General features: G+C 41.8%; 1 protein-coding gene across 1 annotated transcript in view; it reads right to left on the reverse strand.

Annotated features, from left to right (window-relative positions):
• LMCD1 (LIM and cysteine rich domains 1) overlaps positions 1 to 18,094 on the reverse strand; it is a 92,252-nt gene extending 74,158 nt beyond the window's left edge. Inside the window, exon 1 of the mRNA XM_038740178.1 lies at positions 17,935 to 18,094. Within this exon, the coding sequence (XP_038596106.1) occupies positions 17,935 to 17,961 (27 nt within the window). The 5' untranslated portion in view covers positions 17,962 to 18,094. The remainder of the gene's footprint in view (positions 1 to 17,934) is intronic.
• Positions 18,095 to 18,521: the final 427 nt, after the last annotated feature.

An 18,521-nucleotide genomic window follows, 5' to 3' on the forward strand; every position in this document is an offset into this window, starting at 1 on the left:
ACCTACCTTTGAAAAAATTGAGATTTTTGCACTTTTTATTGGAGCACAGTAGTGGCTACTGAGGTGTCTAGTGGATACAAAGTACAGGCAAAAGTGGAAAATTCATTCCCTTCATATTAGCAACACTTGTGCAGGATTACATACTTGCCTTATCATTTTCTAATAGGAAACCATGGCCCAAGCATGGCATGACAGTCCCTCTATAGGATGTCTTGTGAAATATGAACTCAATCAATTCTGAACCAGTGAAGATAACTGATCGGGTAATTCTCGAACAAATTGTAGAAAGGAATTCTTGGACCAAGTGGTTCCCACTAACAACTCTTATAAGCACTGAGGTATTTGGCTGGATCGTTTCGGTGAAATACTCTCTTCAACCCAGGGAGTCTTGACTTAACTGACACCTACTTAGAGCATGTGAGTAATTTTCCATAGAACCAATTATAAAGCAAAGAAAGGTGTTGAGATCTCAGGATCTTCTTTTAATAGGACTGCCAAGTTTCACTCTTCACTCTGACAGCATGACACAAAATGGGGCCTCTTTAATCCCTTACTCTTCTCAGAGCACATCCCTGGCAGATACATTTCTCCCAATAGTGATGGGTAAGTTCATGATAAAAAAGGGTCATTTGAAATTTTTCCACCAGTCTTAAGGCATACTCTGAAAGCCCAGTAAGGACTTTAAACCAAAAAGTAGTATCCAATCTGAAACTTGGATCTTAGGTAAATTTTGAAGTTGCTTTTCCAGAACAGTGTTCACAATTGCTTAATTCAGACTGGAGTGCCCAAAATACCCACAAGAAAATAATTGCTAATGCCCCATGTTTCCAGCACAACTGGAATTCAACATCATAGAGCTCTCTGGAGTCCTCTTTAGCCAAAATCTCAAGGCTATTCTGTGATATATAAATAAGCATATGTAACAATAGTGGCCCAATTTCAGACTCATCGATCTACCTCATACCATAGAAGCAACATGGCCTAGTGGAATGAGCACGGGCCTGGGGGTCAGAGGACTTGGGTTCTAAGCCTGACACTACCAATGGCTTGCTGTGTCACTTTGGGCAAGTCACTTAACTTCTCTGTGTCTTGCATCAACTGTAAAATAGGGATTCAATACTTGCTCTTCCTCCTGCTTAGACTGTGAGCCCCATGCAGGACAGGGATTATCTGACCTAATTAATTTATACCTATCTCAATGCTTAGAATAGTGTTTAACACATAGTAAACACTTAACACCTATGTGTTAAGTGTTAACACTAAACACCTGTATATATGTATATATGTTTGTACATATTTATTACTCTAGTTATTTATTTTACTTATACATATCTATTCTATTTTATTTTGTTAGTATGTTTGGTTTTGTTCTGTCTCCCCCTTTTAGACTGTGAGCCCACTGTTGGGTAGGGACTGTCTCTATATGTTGCCAACTTGTACTTCCCAAGCGCTTAGTACAGTGCTCTGCACACAGTAAGCGCTTAATAAATACGATTAACAAAATACAGTTAAAAAAAAATCATACCACATCCCATTGAGGAAGAGGGAAAAAGCCAAAAACCTTGCAATTATTTAACACTAGTGCAATTTCTTGCTTTCTCTGGGGGTTATGAAACAGACAGGGGCAGAAACAGGAGGAAAAGAGAGGGACACCCAAGTCAGTATCGAGGTCAGAATAGAAATTTCTGCAGCTGCTACCACTAATACCACTAATCTTTCACTAGCCCAAAACTAAAGGTGAGGCTTGGAAAGGTCAGTGGTGATAATGGCAGTAGCAACAGTTTTTATTCTTATCTGCTCCTGTGGCTGCTACTCGGATTTTGTTGGCATCAAATATCCATACATGTCAGGTTATGTATAGAAACCTGTACCCTGAAATTGAAGAGATTGAAACTGGTGCTCTGAGAGTCAAGAGGCATCTTTCTCCATTTTGGAGGGTTATAGCCTTGCAAACAGTTATAAAATACTTAAGTGTGTTAGAATTCTATTTAGATGGCAAACTACTTAAGGGCAGGGATTGTCTCTTTTACTCTATTATATATTTCAAAGCACTTAGTATAGTGCTCCGCACACAGAGGGTACTTAATATGGTTGATTGAAGGGGATAAAATATACTTTGGCTCCAACTGCATTTCTTGAGTCACCCCCCAGAGAGCGGATCAACCAACGCTGCTATAGTGTACTCTCTCAAGTGCCGTGCTCTACACACAGTATGCACTCAATAAATATGATTGATTTTTCTCCCCCAACTCCCCAAACCACATCTAGTTCCCAAAATACCCTTAGAGTTCACCTACTCATCTCTCCCAAAGGGGAAGTATTTTTTTTTTTTTTTGGTGGGGTCATAGATGTCCCATTTCCATCTGTCCAATTAGGATCAGAAATGCTTTAGAAAGAAGGAAGACAGTAATTGACATAGGGGAGAGAAAGGAATGAATGGGATATAGAGAAAAAAATTGCCTTATGTTCTAAAGATGAGACCCCATCTTATAAATCAAATAATTCATTTTTGCAAGTTTGTATTGCACAAAATATTGGATTGCTAGTCATAGGGGACTCATAAAACTTTCTGGCAGAAGGATGAAATCCACATACAGTGTCCCTCTAAACTACTTTGCCCCCAAATCAAATGTTTCTGTTAAAGCTGTGGTTAGAAACTCCTCGATACCAGGGCAAAAAAAGCTCTTAGAGATCTGATGGATACTATACCCTCTCCACCTCAGTCCCACCAGCCCACACCAGAGGTTTTGTGGCTCACTTGTGGGTCAGACAGAGGAGAGAATGGAGTAAATGGGAGAGGCAAAGCTGCTTGGCCATGTTCCTCAGTCTCTGCCTGGGTCCTCTTCCAATATTTAACCCCACCAACTCTGAATCCCCACACCCCACATTATCTCCCAGGCCCAGAGCAAGAAGTAACAGCTTTAAGGGAGAGGAAGTCAGGTGACTGCCTGGAGCCCCTAACCTGGGGGTATTGAACCTAGACTATAACTCAGACAGAAATTCTTTCTCACTTATTTAAAAAATAGTTCTTTAATGCTTTGGAAAGGGTAAAGTGAGTATGAAATAGAGACTGTCTGATCTACTCAGACAATCAAAATTAATATTAATAATAATAATAATTGTGGTATTTGAGTGCTTTCTATGTACTAAGCACTGGGGTAGGTAAAAGGCAATTGGGCAGGGAACAGTCACTGTCCCACATGGGGCTCACAGTCTTAATCCCCACTTTCCAAATGAACAAACTGAGACACAGAAAAGTGAATTGACTTGCCCAAAGTGACACAGCAGACAAATGGCAGACCTGGGATTAGAACCCAGGTCCTTCTGTCAGGCCCTGCCTCTTCTAAAGCTGCCAGTAGGACATAGGCTCAAGATGTGACCACATTTGTGTTCTTGTTTGACATTTAAACATGACAGATGTTATTGTGCCACCACAGCCACACTTGTCTCCTCTTTTGCATGAACATGAATCTCTGGGCCTGCAGAATACTTAGACCCCTTGTCTCTTCTTACCCCAAAATCCAACTGAGGAAAGAAAAGATGCCTGACTAACTTCCCATACTCCCTGCAGGAGAAGGAGCTGGGGGTGAAAAGAAAAAATCAAAGCGAGTAAATGTTTTAGGAATGCTGAAGTGACTGGGGGATGGCATCACCAGGAAGGTGGGAGATTTAAATCAGGGAAAGCCCCCTGGAATTGGTGGCTTTTTCCAAGATTTTTAAAGGAAGGGAGAGATGTGGTTTGGCAAAGCTGGGGGCAATAGATGGATGGGAAAGTGTTCAGGAAGGGAGGAAAGGCATGGGCAGTGGGCTTGAAGTTGGAAAGTAGAGAGTGAGGGATGGGAGATTTGTGTGAGAGGAGCAAAGAATGCGAGTTAGATTGGGGATGACATCAGATGGTGGGAAGCCATCTACTGTCACATCTACTAGATGTCGATACAACTTCAGGGAGAGGGAAAGTTGAACAAGTGCTTCAGCAGGAATATCACTGGGTAATATAAATCAGCCTTTGGCTCTCCACCTTAATAAGGAACTCTCTGATGACTGAGCAGGGAGAGCTGCTTTTGGAGCATAGCTAGTACGCACATGAACCTTGGTCTCTTCCTCTAGGTCCTTATGATGAGACCTTTAATGTCTTTTTTCCATATTATTGGCAGAGAGCCCTGGGGAGATTGTTTAATGTACCATATGCAATAGTCCAAGATTAAGAACGATCATCCCTGTGGCATTTCAGCATCAAAACCATGTGTTTCTCATTTTACTTTATTGCATGATGTCCTTTGCTCTAAAATATGGCATGGAGCAAGAAACATTTTAGGCTGAGCAATGATTTGAAATAGGAAATGTGCAAGGGGAATTTACTCTCAGGTTAAATTCTGGATTTTTTAAACTGAATTTTCACATTTTAGGCTCAGCTTCTTCCTCCTGCTCATCAACTGTTCCTGTTCAGGTTCTTTCCTCTAAACATGCATATGGTATTGGAACCAAAGGTGAGATATTGGAATTGCCTTCCCCATGGCGTATTTGAAATGGTGTGTTTTTTTGAGTTTTTGCAAGTACATGATGTACAGGATTGGGAAGAAATATGGTTTTATGGGCTGTCAACTCCAGGCTGAGGCTTATATGGGCTTTTTTTCCTTCAGATGCTCTCATTTCTCAATTTTAAAAATCGACTTGGTGCTAGATTTCCTCAAATCTAAAAGGAGGATGACTGTGACAGGAACTATGTTCTTAATATCTCATTTTACAGTTTTGTATTCCTAACATCCGACTGCTGTAGTTTCTCATCAAACCAGTCTAGCAGATCTTTCTGCCACTTTGGCCATTATGGTTATCAATCAATCTATTGTATTTATTGAGACCTTACTATGTGCCAAGAACTGTAGTAAGGGATTGGGAGAGTACAGTAGAGTTATATACAGTCTCTGCCTTCAAAGAGATAATAATCTAGTTAAAATAAAGTAGGAGTGGGGGAAGCAACTGAGTTTAAAGAAATATACATAAAGTGTTACCGGGGGTTGGGTGAGGCAGGTGTGAGTAAGTGTTTAGGTGATGTGGAAGTTTTAAAGTGGAGAGATGAGAGTAATCTGGGAAGGCATCCTGGATGAGATGTGATTTCAGAAGGGCTTTGGAGATGGGGAGAAGAGTGGTTTGCCAGATGTGAAAGGGGAGGGATTCCAGGTAGAAGAAATGGATTCATTCAATTGTATTTATTGAGTGCTTACTGTGTGCAGAACACTGTACTAAGCGCTTGGAAAGTACAATTCAGCAACAGAGACAGTCCCTGCCCACAGCGGGCTCACAGTCTAGATGAAATGGATGTGAAGCAGCCTGGTGTAGTGGATAGAGCACGGGCCTGAGAGTCAGAAGGTCATGGGTTCTAATCCCAGCTCTGCCACTTGTCTGCTGTGTGACCTTGGGCAAGTCACTTCACTTCTCTGGACCTCAGTTACCTCATCTATAAAATGGGGATTGAGACTGTGAGCTCCACCTGGAACAGGAACTGTGTCCAACCTGATTTGCTTATATCCACCCCAGTGCTTAGTACAGTACCTGGCGTGTAGTTAAGTGCTAAACAAATACCATGATTGTTATTAACATGTGAACAAGAGGTCAGAGGCAGGAGAGATTCATTCATTCAATCGTATTTATTGAGCGCTTACTGTGTGTAGAGCACTGTACTAAGCACTTGGGAAGTACAAGTTGGCAACAGAGACGGTTCCTACCCAACAACGGGCTCACAGTTTAGAAGGGGGAGACAGACAACAAAACAAAACATGTGGTCAGGTGTCAAGTCATCAGAATAAATAGAAGTAAAGCTAGATGCACATCACTGATAAAATAAATAGAATAGTAAATATGTACAAGTAGAATAAATAGAGTAAAAACTCTGTACAAACATATATACAAGTGCTGTGGGTAGGGGAAGGAGGTAGGGTGGGGGGGATGGGGAGTGGGAGAGGAAAAAGGGGGTTCAGTCTGGGGGAAAAAGGGGGCTCAGTCTGGGATGACATGGGGTGGAAGTGGTGAGTAGGTTGGCTTTATAGAAGTGAAGCATGTGAGAGAGTGAGAATGGCACTGCATAAACCAATTGCATGTCAAATCAATTCCTTGGTGCAGGTTCTTGGTCCTGAAGTCTCAAGATCAAGGCTTTGTGCTATTTGATGGGAGACTTCATCATGAGCATTTATTTTCATCATAATGGTTATGTCCCTCCTCTTTTCCTTCTACTTCCCCAACTTTCCCTCTAGTAACCCAGTGTGGATTGCTAATCCATGAATTTATCCATACCCCACTTTTACATCTGCTGATACTTTCACTTCACATAACTTCCTGCGAGAAGGAAGTCACTGTGGTAAGAAGTATTTCCTTTGTTTTGTTTGGAACCAAACAATATTCAAGCTTCAATTGTGCCCTGCTATTTTGCTACTATGGCATTTAGAGTACAACAATTCTTTGTTCTCCCTGTCTACACCCTTCATGATTTTGTAGACTTCAATCATATCCTCTCTCAGCTGGAGTCTTTAAAGACGGAAGAATCATAATTCTTTAGGCGTATCCTCAGAAGGAAGCTTCTCTATGCCCCTGATGTTAAAAAGAGAAGGGTCTGCAGCTGGTACGCTGACAGATCCTTTATTACTTGTTTATCAGAACATTTTCTTGAAGTTAAGGAGAGAAAGAAGGTGCTCAAAACAGGCTGTGTTTCCATGGGGGAAGTAGAATGGCAAGTTGAAAAGAGTCCTAGATTATGCCTGGGTTTTAATATCTCTCATGCTACTTGACATGTTAGCTAGCTAACTTTAGGAGGATTTGATTCAAGTTGTTTCTGCTGCAGTTCACTGCAGAAGGGCTGAAAAACATTCACTGAGGGTCAGGATACTTTTGTGGTGGATTGCATTTCCATGAGTCCCTCTCCATCAATGCAGGAGTTCACCTGATGGGAAATTTATATCCAGGGTTACTGTGGCCATTCCCTCTCCCCATCAAAATAATGGTGGCATTTGTTAAGCGCTTACTTCATCCCAAGTACTGTTCTAACCACTGATGGTGGGAGATACAAGATAAGCACAGGTCAGACCCAGTCCCTGTCCAATGTGGAGCTCACAATCAAAGGAGGAGGGAGAACAGCTACTGAGTCTCCATTTTGCAGATGAGGAAACCGAGGCTCAGTGAAGTGACTTGCCCAAGATCACTCCCAGGATGTGCTCTTTCCACTAGGTCGTGCTGCTTCTCATCTTACCACTAGCCTGCTTGGGGACTCTAGGGACTACGTGCATGGCAGATGATGTGTTGGGGAATTAGAAGAGCTGGATGTCCTGCCAGCGGGGTTTGGGGAGGGAGCTTGGCCCCTGCCTACCCCATTCAGTCTTCACTATAGTTAGTTTCTCCCATGCAAATTCAGCTGCCATGTAGAATTTTCTTCATTCCCAAAATGCACTTGGCTGGTGCAGATACCCTTCAGGGGTGGGGAGGAGGAGAAAGGAAATGTCTATCTGAAATTTGGAAGAAGGTGGGGCAATAAAAGAAAGGCACATCTCAGTTCATATCACCTTCCTAATAAGGGAATTGATCAAAGAAACGAGGCTGATCCCTCGGCCTCTTTAGGCAGTGGATTAGAATAGCTAGTAACAGTGATGCAAGCCTCATGATTCAGCACCTGGAAATGCCTGTTAGTCATACTGCCCAAATAGACAGTAACATCTTAAGGGCAGATCTCCTATTGGTTCCATAGTCCCCTCAGTCATTCAAGAACCCTCTGCTGTGTTCCAAACCTCCCCCTCTAGTACACGTCCACTTCTGTCCTGCTGATGTCATCACTGACATACCGTGTTTTCAGCTTTCTCAGGGAGAAAGCCGTGACATAGTCATGAGCAAATGATGTGTCCATCTAAGTTTAGTCTGCCTAAATCAGTTTATGATTCTCAAGTGGAATGTGAGTAATTAGGGATAGAAACCTGAGAGACAGCTCCGGGAGGGGGCAGGTCAGGCTGGCTTCAAGGCCCCGAGTGTCTAGGTCCAACTTGACTCCATCCCCAAAATGGGGCCCAAAAACCAGGTTGGGTCAACCTCAGAGGTGGCAGAGTGGGGGTGAGTGGATGGTCTCAAGCACTCAGGCACTTTAAGCTCCTCTAGACTGCAAGCTCACTGAGGGCAGGGAATGTGTCTGTTACACTGTTATAGTCTACCCTCCCAAACACTTAGTACAGTGCTCTGTGCACAGTAAGCACTCAATAATTGCAATTAACTGACTGAAAGCCTTGGAGGGGTTAAGAAATTGTCCTGGCTGAGTCCAAAGGCTGTTCTGCCAACCCCAGAGCCCCTGAGTTAAAAATAAGACTGTCAGCTATCCAGTATTCACCCAAGTAGCTAACGGGTCTGGGGCTAGTGTTTGGATCTGCCTTCTGAAAATCCACTAGCTTGGAAAATGCTTCATTTCTGCTTGAATTGCAAATGAGGGGTCACAAGTTGGAAAGCTGCATGGGCCTGGGAGTCAGAAGGACCTGGCTTCTAATCCTGGCTCCACCACCTGTCTGCTGTGTGACCTTGGGCAAGTCACTTCACTTCTCTGTACCTTTTACCTTGTCTGTAAAATGGGGAATAAGAATATGAGCCCCATGTGGGAAATGGACTGTGTCCAACCAGATTAGCTTGTATCTACCCCAGCATTCAGTACAGTGCCTGGCACATAGTGAGTGCATAGCAAATACCACAAAAAAAGAGGAAGATCTACAGGGTGGTGGGGGGAGGAGAATTGTTTCTATTTTCCCATCCCTCTCCAACTCCTGAGCTAATATTCCTGGGTGTCAAGAATGGGCTGGAGCTATCCTGGGAAGTGAGAGGAGGAGATCAAGACCCCCAACTACAGGATAATGGAATAATGCAGCACAGTACCCTGTGAAAATGAGTATGCCTGCTTAATGATAAATAAATGATATTTACATCTCACATGCAGGTACTTCAACACCTGGACCCACCTAGTTATTTGGCCATAATTTAAACACACTTTCAGATGTAACCTCTCCTTTAGATATATAATGGTTGGATACACCATAGCATTGGGTTTCTGGAGAGGGAAAATAGGATATATAACAGAAACAGGTGCCCTTGGAAAGGCAGAAGGGAGAGGTGAGGGGGGGAAAAAAAGGAGGAAAGAGGACATTTAACTGAAGATTTATATGGGAAGTCCTGAATACTTGACATCTTTAAAATTGACACACAGCGTAAGATGCAGCTGGTAACTAAATGCTTTACACTGGTTTAGAAAACAGCTCTCCATGAACGGCATCAATGCCTTGTCTTGCTTAGTATAATATTGTTAAATTCTAGGGAATAAAGTGGAGAAGCAGTGGGCATTTTGCTATTAAATGTTTCAAGTCAAGTGTGGAAAATGAGATTGGTTAAATAATAATGGTATTTTAAAATAATAATGGTATTTAACACTTACTATGTGTTAAGCACTGAGTTTGGATAAGTATGATATAATCAGATCAGACAGTCCCTGTCCCACATGGGGTTCACAGTCCAAGGGGAAGAGAAAACAGGTATTTAATCCCCACTTTATAGATGAGGAACCTGAGGCCCAGAGAAGTTAAGAAACTTGTCCAAGGTCACACAGCAGGCAATTGGTGGAGCAAGGATTAGAATCCAGGTCTCCTGGAACCCAGTCAGATGCATTTTCCATTAGACCACATTGCTTCCCGTCCAAACCTACTCTTCTATTCCCAGGGAACAGAAGCAGGATTTTTTTTCACACAAGAATCTCATGATTTGCTGAAAACCTCAAAATTGCAGTCCTGTGTCATACGATGGCCTTATCAGTCCAAATTGGATTTTATGGGCCCAGAACATGCTTCTATCTCCCTATTTGTATTATCACAGATGCATTTTCTTTTCAAAACATGTTTAGGAGAAACTCAATGTTATAAATCATAGAAATTCAATAAAAAATTCACTTGGACACTACACAGCTGCCTTTTATTCTATGGGGCTCACCATTAGGATCAGGCTTTGTCTGTTCTTTGGACAGTCTGATTTAAGAACTCTGTTCTTGGTTTACTGTGAAATTTCATTTTCTTTTAGTGTGAAAATAAGTAAGGGTTTTTATCCAGTTCTGTGATTGCTTCTGATTCAGATGTTATAGAGCAGGCTATAAGTCAGAATAATTAGGCACACAAACATATTCTGAAGGCAGAACATATTTTCCAGAGTCTCCTATCAGCAGGCTCCACTAGAATTTTCCCAGTGTGTGAAATCGCAGCGAGAGTCACAGATAATTCAAATGCATTGACATTGGGTAGTTTCTACTCTGGCTACTTTATAATTCAAAAGGGATTACTATCATCCTTAGGATATCGTTTTTTGATTTCTCACTGCTACAGTCCATTATCCAACCTATAAAGTGGCAGAGATAGCTCTAAAAGGCAAGGCATTTTCAAGCTGTTCTCATGGGAACAGGACCTCCTTTTTGTGGGAAATCAAATGCTTAGGACTAAGGGGGAAAAATAAGGCAACTAAGTGGGAAAGCAGAAAACAGGGACCATGTCTACCAACTCTATTGTATTGTACTGTCCCAAGTGCTTGGAACAGTGTCTCCACACAGTAAGCACTGGATAAATACCACTGATTGATTTGGTAGAACAAGGAGGCAGTCCAGTGATCCCTATTGGTATATGACCCTAAGCTCTCTTAGATGGTGAAATGCCATGATGGTGGAGATAAACTGCAGGGAGAGCCCCCAAACTGAGTGAGCCACTGAAAATAGGCAGATGAGCTTCAGAGCAGCAACGTGGCTTAATGGAAAGAGCACGGGCTTGGGAGTCAGCAGGCATGGGTTCTAATCCCGGCTCCGGCACTTGTCAGCTGTGTGACTTTGGGAAAGTCACTTAACTTCTCTGTGCCTGTTACCTTATTGTAAAATGGGGTTTAAGACTGTGAGCCCCACCTGGGATGAACTCATTACCTTGTATCTACTCAGCACTTAGAACAGTGCTTGTCACTTTTGGTAATTAACAAATACCATTATTATTATTATTATTATTATTATTATTATTATTATTATTATCATTATTATTATGTGCCAGGTAATGTACTCAGGAAAAATAATCCAAATTATGATGGGTAGAGAGGTATCAATTATGATGCTGGTGAGAGATCTGAGTCTTTGTTTATTCACCTTATAAATCAGGCCAACTCAATGCTGGGCATCATTAGGAAGAGAATTAAAAACACAAGTACAAAACAGACATTTGCCACTCTATAAAAGCAAAATGTGACAGCACCTAAAATGCTGTGTGCGGTTCTAGTCACCTGCACTTTAAGAAAGGATTGGAGAGACATGAGGAGGAAGTACTGAGAAGGGCAATCAGGATTGGGAACACTGTGAAGCTGCCTTAACAGAATAGCTTGAGATGGTATGAAGCAGCATGGCTTAGTGGAAAGAGCACAGGACTGGGAGTCAGAGGACCTGTGTTCTAATCCCAGCTCTGCCACTAGCCTGCTGTGTGACCTTGGGCAAGTCACCTAACTTCTCTGTACCTCAATTACCTCATCTGTAAAATGGGGATTAAGACTGTGAGCCTCACATGGGACAACATGATAACCTTGTAGCTGTCCCAGTGCTTAGAACAGTGATTGGCATATAGAAAGCACTTAACAAATACTATTATTATTATCATTATTATTATTATTATTACTATTAAAATGGGATTCAATCCCTCTTCTCCCTGTTACTTAGACTGTGGGTCTTCTTCTCCCTCTTAGACTGTGGGTCCTCATTATCTTGTATCTACCCCAGTGCTTAGTACTTCGCTTGACACACAGTAAGTGCTTAACAAATGTCATTGTTATTGTAGTTTGGAATTTTGAATCTGGAAATATTCAGGCTGAGAGGGAATGTGAGTCAAGTTTACAAAAGCTAATAAGGATGGGGATTGGGTGACTGTAGTCATTCAATTCCCAATACCAGAAAAACAGGGTTCTCATGCTCCTGGAGTTGGGTAAATTCAGAACAAACAAAAGGAACACCTCTTCACATGGCAAGTGGTAAACGTGGAATTTGTTCTGATAGGAAATTGTGTAGACAGAAGACATTGGGAACTTCACGAGACATTTGAATAAATTGATGGATGAGCGGTCTGTAGTGGGCTTCTGAGGAGCAGGGGGGTAGTTGGGGATGTGAGAAGGAACATTGTTAAGCATTAGAATTGGTTTCGAGGAGAGCAACCATCAGACAGTTCCTCCAAGCATTTTGGGGTCACTGTCATAAGGAACACTGGGCTGGATGGACCAATAGAATGGCTCTTGGGATTATGTTTTGTTCAGCTCTACACCATAGCCGAAACCCAAGGGGACATTTTGAGGTTTTCCAGGTTATAGGTTAGGGCTTGCTCCAAAATGGATTTCAATTTTATAGGGTGAAATTGACCTTTTTCCGTGGTCTGGAATTTCAAAATTTCCCTGTTCAAGAAAAGCATCCAGCCTCACCACCCTTAACAGTAATGCATATGCCCTTCCCCCATAGGACACAAAGCAGCAAGAAGCAACCCAACTGAGAGGAAAAAGCACAGGCCTGGGGATGAGGTGACCTGGCTTCTACTCTTGGATCCACCACTTGCCTCCTGTGTGACCTTAATTTCTCTGTGCCTCAGTTTCCTCATCTACAATGAGCTCCATGTAGGGCAGCCTGTATACACTGTTTCTACCCTAGTTCTTGGCACATAGAAGTGCTCAGTAAATAACACTATCACTGTTGTTACCTTGCAACTGAATACAGCAAAAAGGTGAGAGGCAGAAAGAGGTAGGAGAGGACATAGGTGGGCATGGCAAAAGTCAAGATCCTTGCCAGACCAGAATTTAGCAAACACTATCCTCAGAGGTGCAATTGGGTGAAGTAGCCCATGCTGAGGAAATGGCAGTGCACCTTCCTGCAAAATCCTCCACTCATTTTGAGCCAAATGGAAAATGTTCAGTATTTCAAACTGCAGTCCAATGTGCTGTCTTTTCAAGTGGCTACAATTGATTTTACTGTTCCGAAAAGCTGACCAACCCACCCTTTTGTCTTTGACAGGATTTTTTTATTTATTTGTCATTTGTTTCTTGTCTCTCCTCCTAAGGAGAGCTATGCAACATCACTTGACTAGCTGCTTGGGCTGCATTTAAGAAGTGCTATCCATGAGACAAATGCCATAAATAGCATGTTTCCCCAAGGAACAAAATTTCTCTTTTGCCTGTCTAATTCAATATCCTCATAGAGTGCCCCTTTAAATGAATCTGAAGGTGGAACTTTTTTTTTAAGTGAAGTGGGGATATGAAGTTTGGAATCAAACTCAGGACTGGAAAAGTTTGTCAATTACCTAACTTTATTTGGCATCAATTTTCTGAGTACTAACAGACTGACCTCTCTCTTAATTCAGGATTGTTTTAGACTGCTTGTTACATTAAAACTCTCTTCAAAGTGATTGGTAACATGTCAGGCAGAGTCTACACCAATTTCAGAGCCAAGAGACAGAATGTCAATTAACCGAGTAATTCAGGATGTGAATACAGCCCTTGAAGATGAATAAAAATAAAAGGGAGATTATTGCTGATTCTCTGTTTGACTTTGGGCTGTATAGAATCTTAAAATCATTGAGCTGGAAATAACTTGAAGGTCCAGCCCTCTGCTTCTAGACAGTTGATTGCTTAAGCCACCCAGGATTGGGAGAGAGCTGAGATAAATATTACTGCTATCTCAGAAATTACAGGCCTCCTTTCAGCCACATTTACTTCCTTGAATATGCATCTATATTAGAACAGTCAACCCTTCATTATTCAAAAGCCAACGATCTAATTTATGGATTATTCAGGCTCTTTGTTTCTCTTCCTCTTCTATCCTGCTTTCACTGCATATGAGGACCTCCACCAGAGGAAGGTAAAGGGAGAAGAAATGGAACTCAAATCAGTTAATTTCCTCTGGGAATCTAGCCCTGATCAAAGGTTTAGGCAGAAAAAGGGTTGAAGTTGATGGCTAAAATGACGGCTTTGTGATATCTGTGGGGTTCCACGACAGTTGAATGGAATTTGTCCGTGAACCGACTTGCGGGCAACATCAGGCTGTGGACAGCCAATCAGGAGAGGAGGTATTCCTGGCTAGGGGTGAGCCAATCAGAAGAGGAGCAGGTGGGGTGGGGGTGGGGATCAAGAAAAATTTTTTTCTCTGATGCAAGCCAAGTTTGGAAAGATGACCAAAAGCCTTTCATCTTCAAGCCTTTCTGATTGCAGACATAGTCATATGACAAAAATTATCTATTTAGAAATAGTGGCTGCAATGGATGTTGGTGCTTCAATTTTAGGAGATTCTTTCATAGGGAATTTGGTTCACTTTTGGCCTAGAGACTGCACCTACAGGCATCAGTCCAATGTCATAGTAATTAAACCATTTAGGGGACAGCTTAGAATGTTTTTAAGATTAAGGGAGCCAATGTCAATTCACTAGTAGTAGTGTTTATGTTGGATTGCTTGCCTGACCAGCATGCCAAAAAGCACAGCACAGGAATGAGAGGTGAAATCGGGGAAGACTGTATGTAAAACAGAAAGCTGGAGGAGGAAAATAGGAGACAAGATGGAAAAGCTAGGGAAGGACACCAGCTTTACCTTGATCTGACAACTGAGTACAAATTGTCATCTTGTCTCTATTTTATCTTTCCAAGAAGACCAAATTAAAAAAAATGAACAAAAAAGAGTTTTCAAGTACCTTAGAATGATCATGATGGAATGGGGATGGCTAAATATGCCAACGAGCAGATATTTTCCTATAGGGTGATTTTGTTCATTTCCAAATTTCCTACATGAATAAGTTCTGCTGAAATGCTGACATTTTTGAGAGCACAAAAATAAAATGATGTTGAAAGCCCAGTCTTTAAAGACCTCTCATTTTCCAGGAAGGGTTTTAGTCAGTGAGGGGTAAAGTGAGGGGTAAATTGGACTGGTAACACCACCTGCCAAAACCAAGAATATTTCCTCACACAGCCCCAATAAGAAGGTGTCGGGGGAGGGAGGTGAACCAATATGTGGGACACCAGTACTGGGTACTGCCTCCTTGGAGATATCAGAGGCAAGTGAAAGTCAAGACCTTTAGTGGAACTCACTGGCTCCTTTTAGCATCTGTTGATATTTAAATCTATAATATAGGCAGTACACAACAAGATATTCTGAGTTAAAACAAATGGGATTTACAACATTTCTGAGTTTGCTCCCTGTTTTGGTTTTCTTGACACATTGGTTCTGACTTTACACCCCCAGCACTAGCCTCTTTGGTACTAGTGGTGATGGCAGGAATCATGTCTACTAACCCTATCTTATTTTCCCAAGAACAGAATACAGTTCTCGGCACACAGTGGACATTTAATAAGGACCATTGATTGATTGATGCAGGCAATATTGGGGCAGTAGGGAAGGTGTGCCCAGGAGCGATGGAAAAATGGGAAAGTTCTAATGGGAATGGACGTGGGGGGGTGGTTTAAAGAGGACAGAAGGGGTGCAGAGCAGGAGAGGCTGGAAGTGGGGGTTACCCAATTACCAGGAATAGTCCACACATCCATTTTACTTCAGATGGAGCAAATAAACCAGCCACCCAACAGTGGAAACTCTCTGATTCCATATGAATACATTAATATAGCTCATGTATAAGTTGCCTGAATACTCAATGTGGGGTAGTTGTGGTAAAACTAGGGTATCCAACCCTGTTCAGGCACAAATCCCCCATTTATAAGAGTCTATGATAAGATTGGTTCTAATTTATAACATTTGGAATTAAGACAATTTTCAGGAACCCCAACTGTCATAAATCCAAGGATTGCCTGTACATGAATAAACAGTAAAGGCAAATGGTTGAAACAAAGAAGATTGCATGTGGATAAACAATTTCATGTTGGCTATGAATGTTTAGTTGTTAAAATAAATCAACAACATTCCATAGGATGTTCTCCCAGTTGAGACACATTGCTAAAATTTTCTTCTGTCGCACTATAAAAATCAAATACCACAAGTTGTAGTGTATGCATAAAGAGCTAATCCAGTCCAACTCATATACAGAGTCTTGCTCTGCTTTTTTAATGACTAGGCATGAGTTGTTCTTACTTTTACATTGTTTCAGCTTCAAAGCTGTTTGAAGGGATATTCATATTTCAAGGCATAGATATCTTTTTCAAAAGTCTTAGGGCACCCTGAAGCCAAACAGTGTGAAGTGCAACTGTTTCAAATGGAAATAAACCCAAACATCATGATAGTTGATGCAGAATTACACTTCACCAGTCTTGAATTCTGTAATGCCAACTCTCAGTTTTTTCTGCCTTTTGCTGTTTTGTCTCAAGCAGTATTCCATAAACACCACAAGTGGTTTTCAATTGTTCCAGTCCCAAGGTGTATGAAATAACCTTCCTTTCATTTCAACACCCCTGCATGCTTTTTCAAAACCTGTAATTGGATCTTCACAGAAAATAAACGCTTTGTAGGCCAAGGATGCTGGCAGACGTGTGACAAGGAGAAAATGTTCCTTCGTTAATCCGGATAGTCCACATCTCCCAAGCAAAGGCAAACAAAATCAAGCCTGCCCCTCTGCTGGCCTGCATGGGGCTGTGGTGTTTGGTTTCTAAACAGAACCCTCCTTCACTTCAGGCATTGACTATAAATCAGCTCTTGGTGTTACATAAATTTAATCATCTCAATTTCCAGAGGCTTTTGTGTTTAGCCTCTTTCCTTGACTGCATTTGGGGAGGAATTTTCATCTAACATACTGCTGGAAAAATGAACGAATTGTTTTTGCACCTCAGCAGGTAGTTTTAAAAATAGGATGTGCATGCATAATTTCATTTTGATACATTCTTAAATAGCTAGAAAAATAGAATGTAACCCATGGCATCCTTTAAACCAGATGACCTAAATCCATCTGAATTGCCTACCCACTATGAACGAACCATTAAATAATGTTGGGACCATGAAACCAACATCTCTCTCTCTCATTAACAGTCACCACCTAAAAGATTTGGCCTATATTGCTGGTTGACTGTGGCCAGTGTCCCAGAGTTGGTCCAAATTTTGAAGGATTGACTCATTGCAACTAGAAGATTTGGGTCATCTGAAGGCCAGTACACCGGGTTGCTCTAGAGTTTGAGGATTGACTAATCACAATTTTATTGTTTGGTCCCCCAGGCAACTGTGGATGTTTAAGGGAAGGTCCCTGCTGAAATATAGCCATATATCTTAAATTTTCTTTCAGTTCAGGACGTAAGCTCTCCCAGTAGCCCATTACAGGTAAGTTGCTGTGCTTTTGAGCTACAAGAGCAGCTGCAGCACTCTAACTCTTTTTTATTTACTGTGACCTGCAATTCTTTACACTGGCTTCTGGGCATCTGGCCAACACTTATGAGAGTGAAATGTGTAATCCCTGGGGAGAGAAATTAGTTCCCTTGTGTTTGAGTTCTGTCACTGCCAGTGCCAGCAACCAGAGAAGCAGTTTGGCAGCAGCTGAATTGTGTGGGGAGAAACCACAAGGATGAAGGCAAGAAGATTGCCTCCCTTGGGTAAAATACATTTTAGATGGGTTTTTTTAAACTACCTTTGTAAAAAAAAAAAAAAAAAAGAACTTGAAGTATAATAAAAAAAACAAGGTCAGGTTCATTCTTAATTAGCACGGCTAGTCAGGAAGGGTAACTTGCAACAGTTCAGAACTTGTTTCAAGCACAAGAATTTCACCAATGGACTTTGGGACATTCACTTAAAAGGTTTTCTCCCAAGATAGTTCATGATGAATTCATTACTGCTACAGTTTGTGTGACAGCAGTGGATTTAATGAGCTTCAGGGAAACTGAAATGCCTGGCACTTCGGAGAATTCCAGGTAAGCTCTAAGAAAAAGAAAGAGAGCAAAAGAAAGCAACAAGGTAAATAAAATCACAACTCACCTTCTGGACGGCTGGGTTCAGATCCATTACCAGCTTTGCCCTTTTCTTCTTTATTAATAGAAAATGTCAGGCTTTTCAGCACAATATATTGACAGCCCTGAGGGTTACAATGAGCACTTCTGACAGCAGTTGCTGAATGGCTTATGTTTGAGAGCTGCTAATACTCCAGTTCAAGTTCTGAGCTCTGTACACAACCAGCCTGTTTCATGCTGCTTTAATTGGAGAGTAGAACTCCCTCTAAAACATTGCCAGCCAATTGGGAGTGATTTCTAAACTTTTCTAGCCAATCCCAGTGAAGGGCTTTTTCCTTAGGTTCCTTCTATCTTTTTCGTCCCTGAGATTAGAAGGGGAGGGGTTGGGAGGAGAGTAGTGTCACCCTGACGTCAGCTCTGAAAGCCTAGCCAGCTGCTGAAGGTTTGATTCACATCTGTCCCACACCACCCGGAGCTGCTGTGGACAGAGACAGGAATTCACACTCTGGATCTTGATTGAATCACATTTTTCCCTACATTTTTCTCCACCCCTGCCTTTGCCTTTAAAGGGAGAGAGAGAAAGAGAGAAAGAAAAGCCACTGTTGTTTAGAAGCC

Source organism: Tachyglossus aculeatus, chromosome X1 (assembly GCF_015852505.1).
Source record: "Tachyglossus aculeatus isolate mTacAcu1 chromosome X1, mTacAcu1.pri, whole genome shotgun sequence".
In the NCBI taxonomy this organism is placed as follows: domain Eukaryota; kingdom Metazoa; phylum Chordata; class Mammalia; order Monotremata; family Tachyglossidae; genus Tachyglossus; species Tachyglossus aculeatus.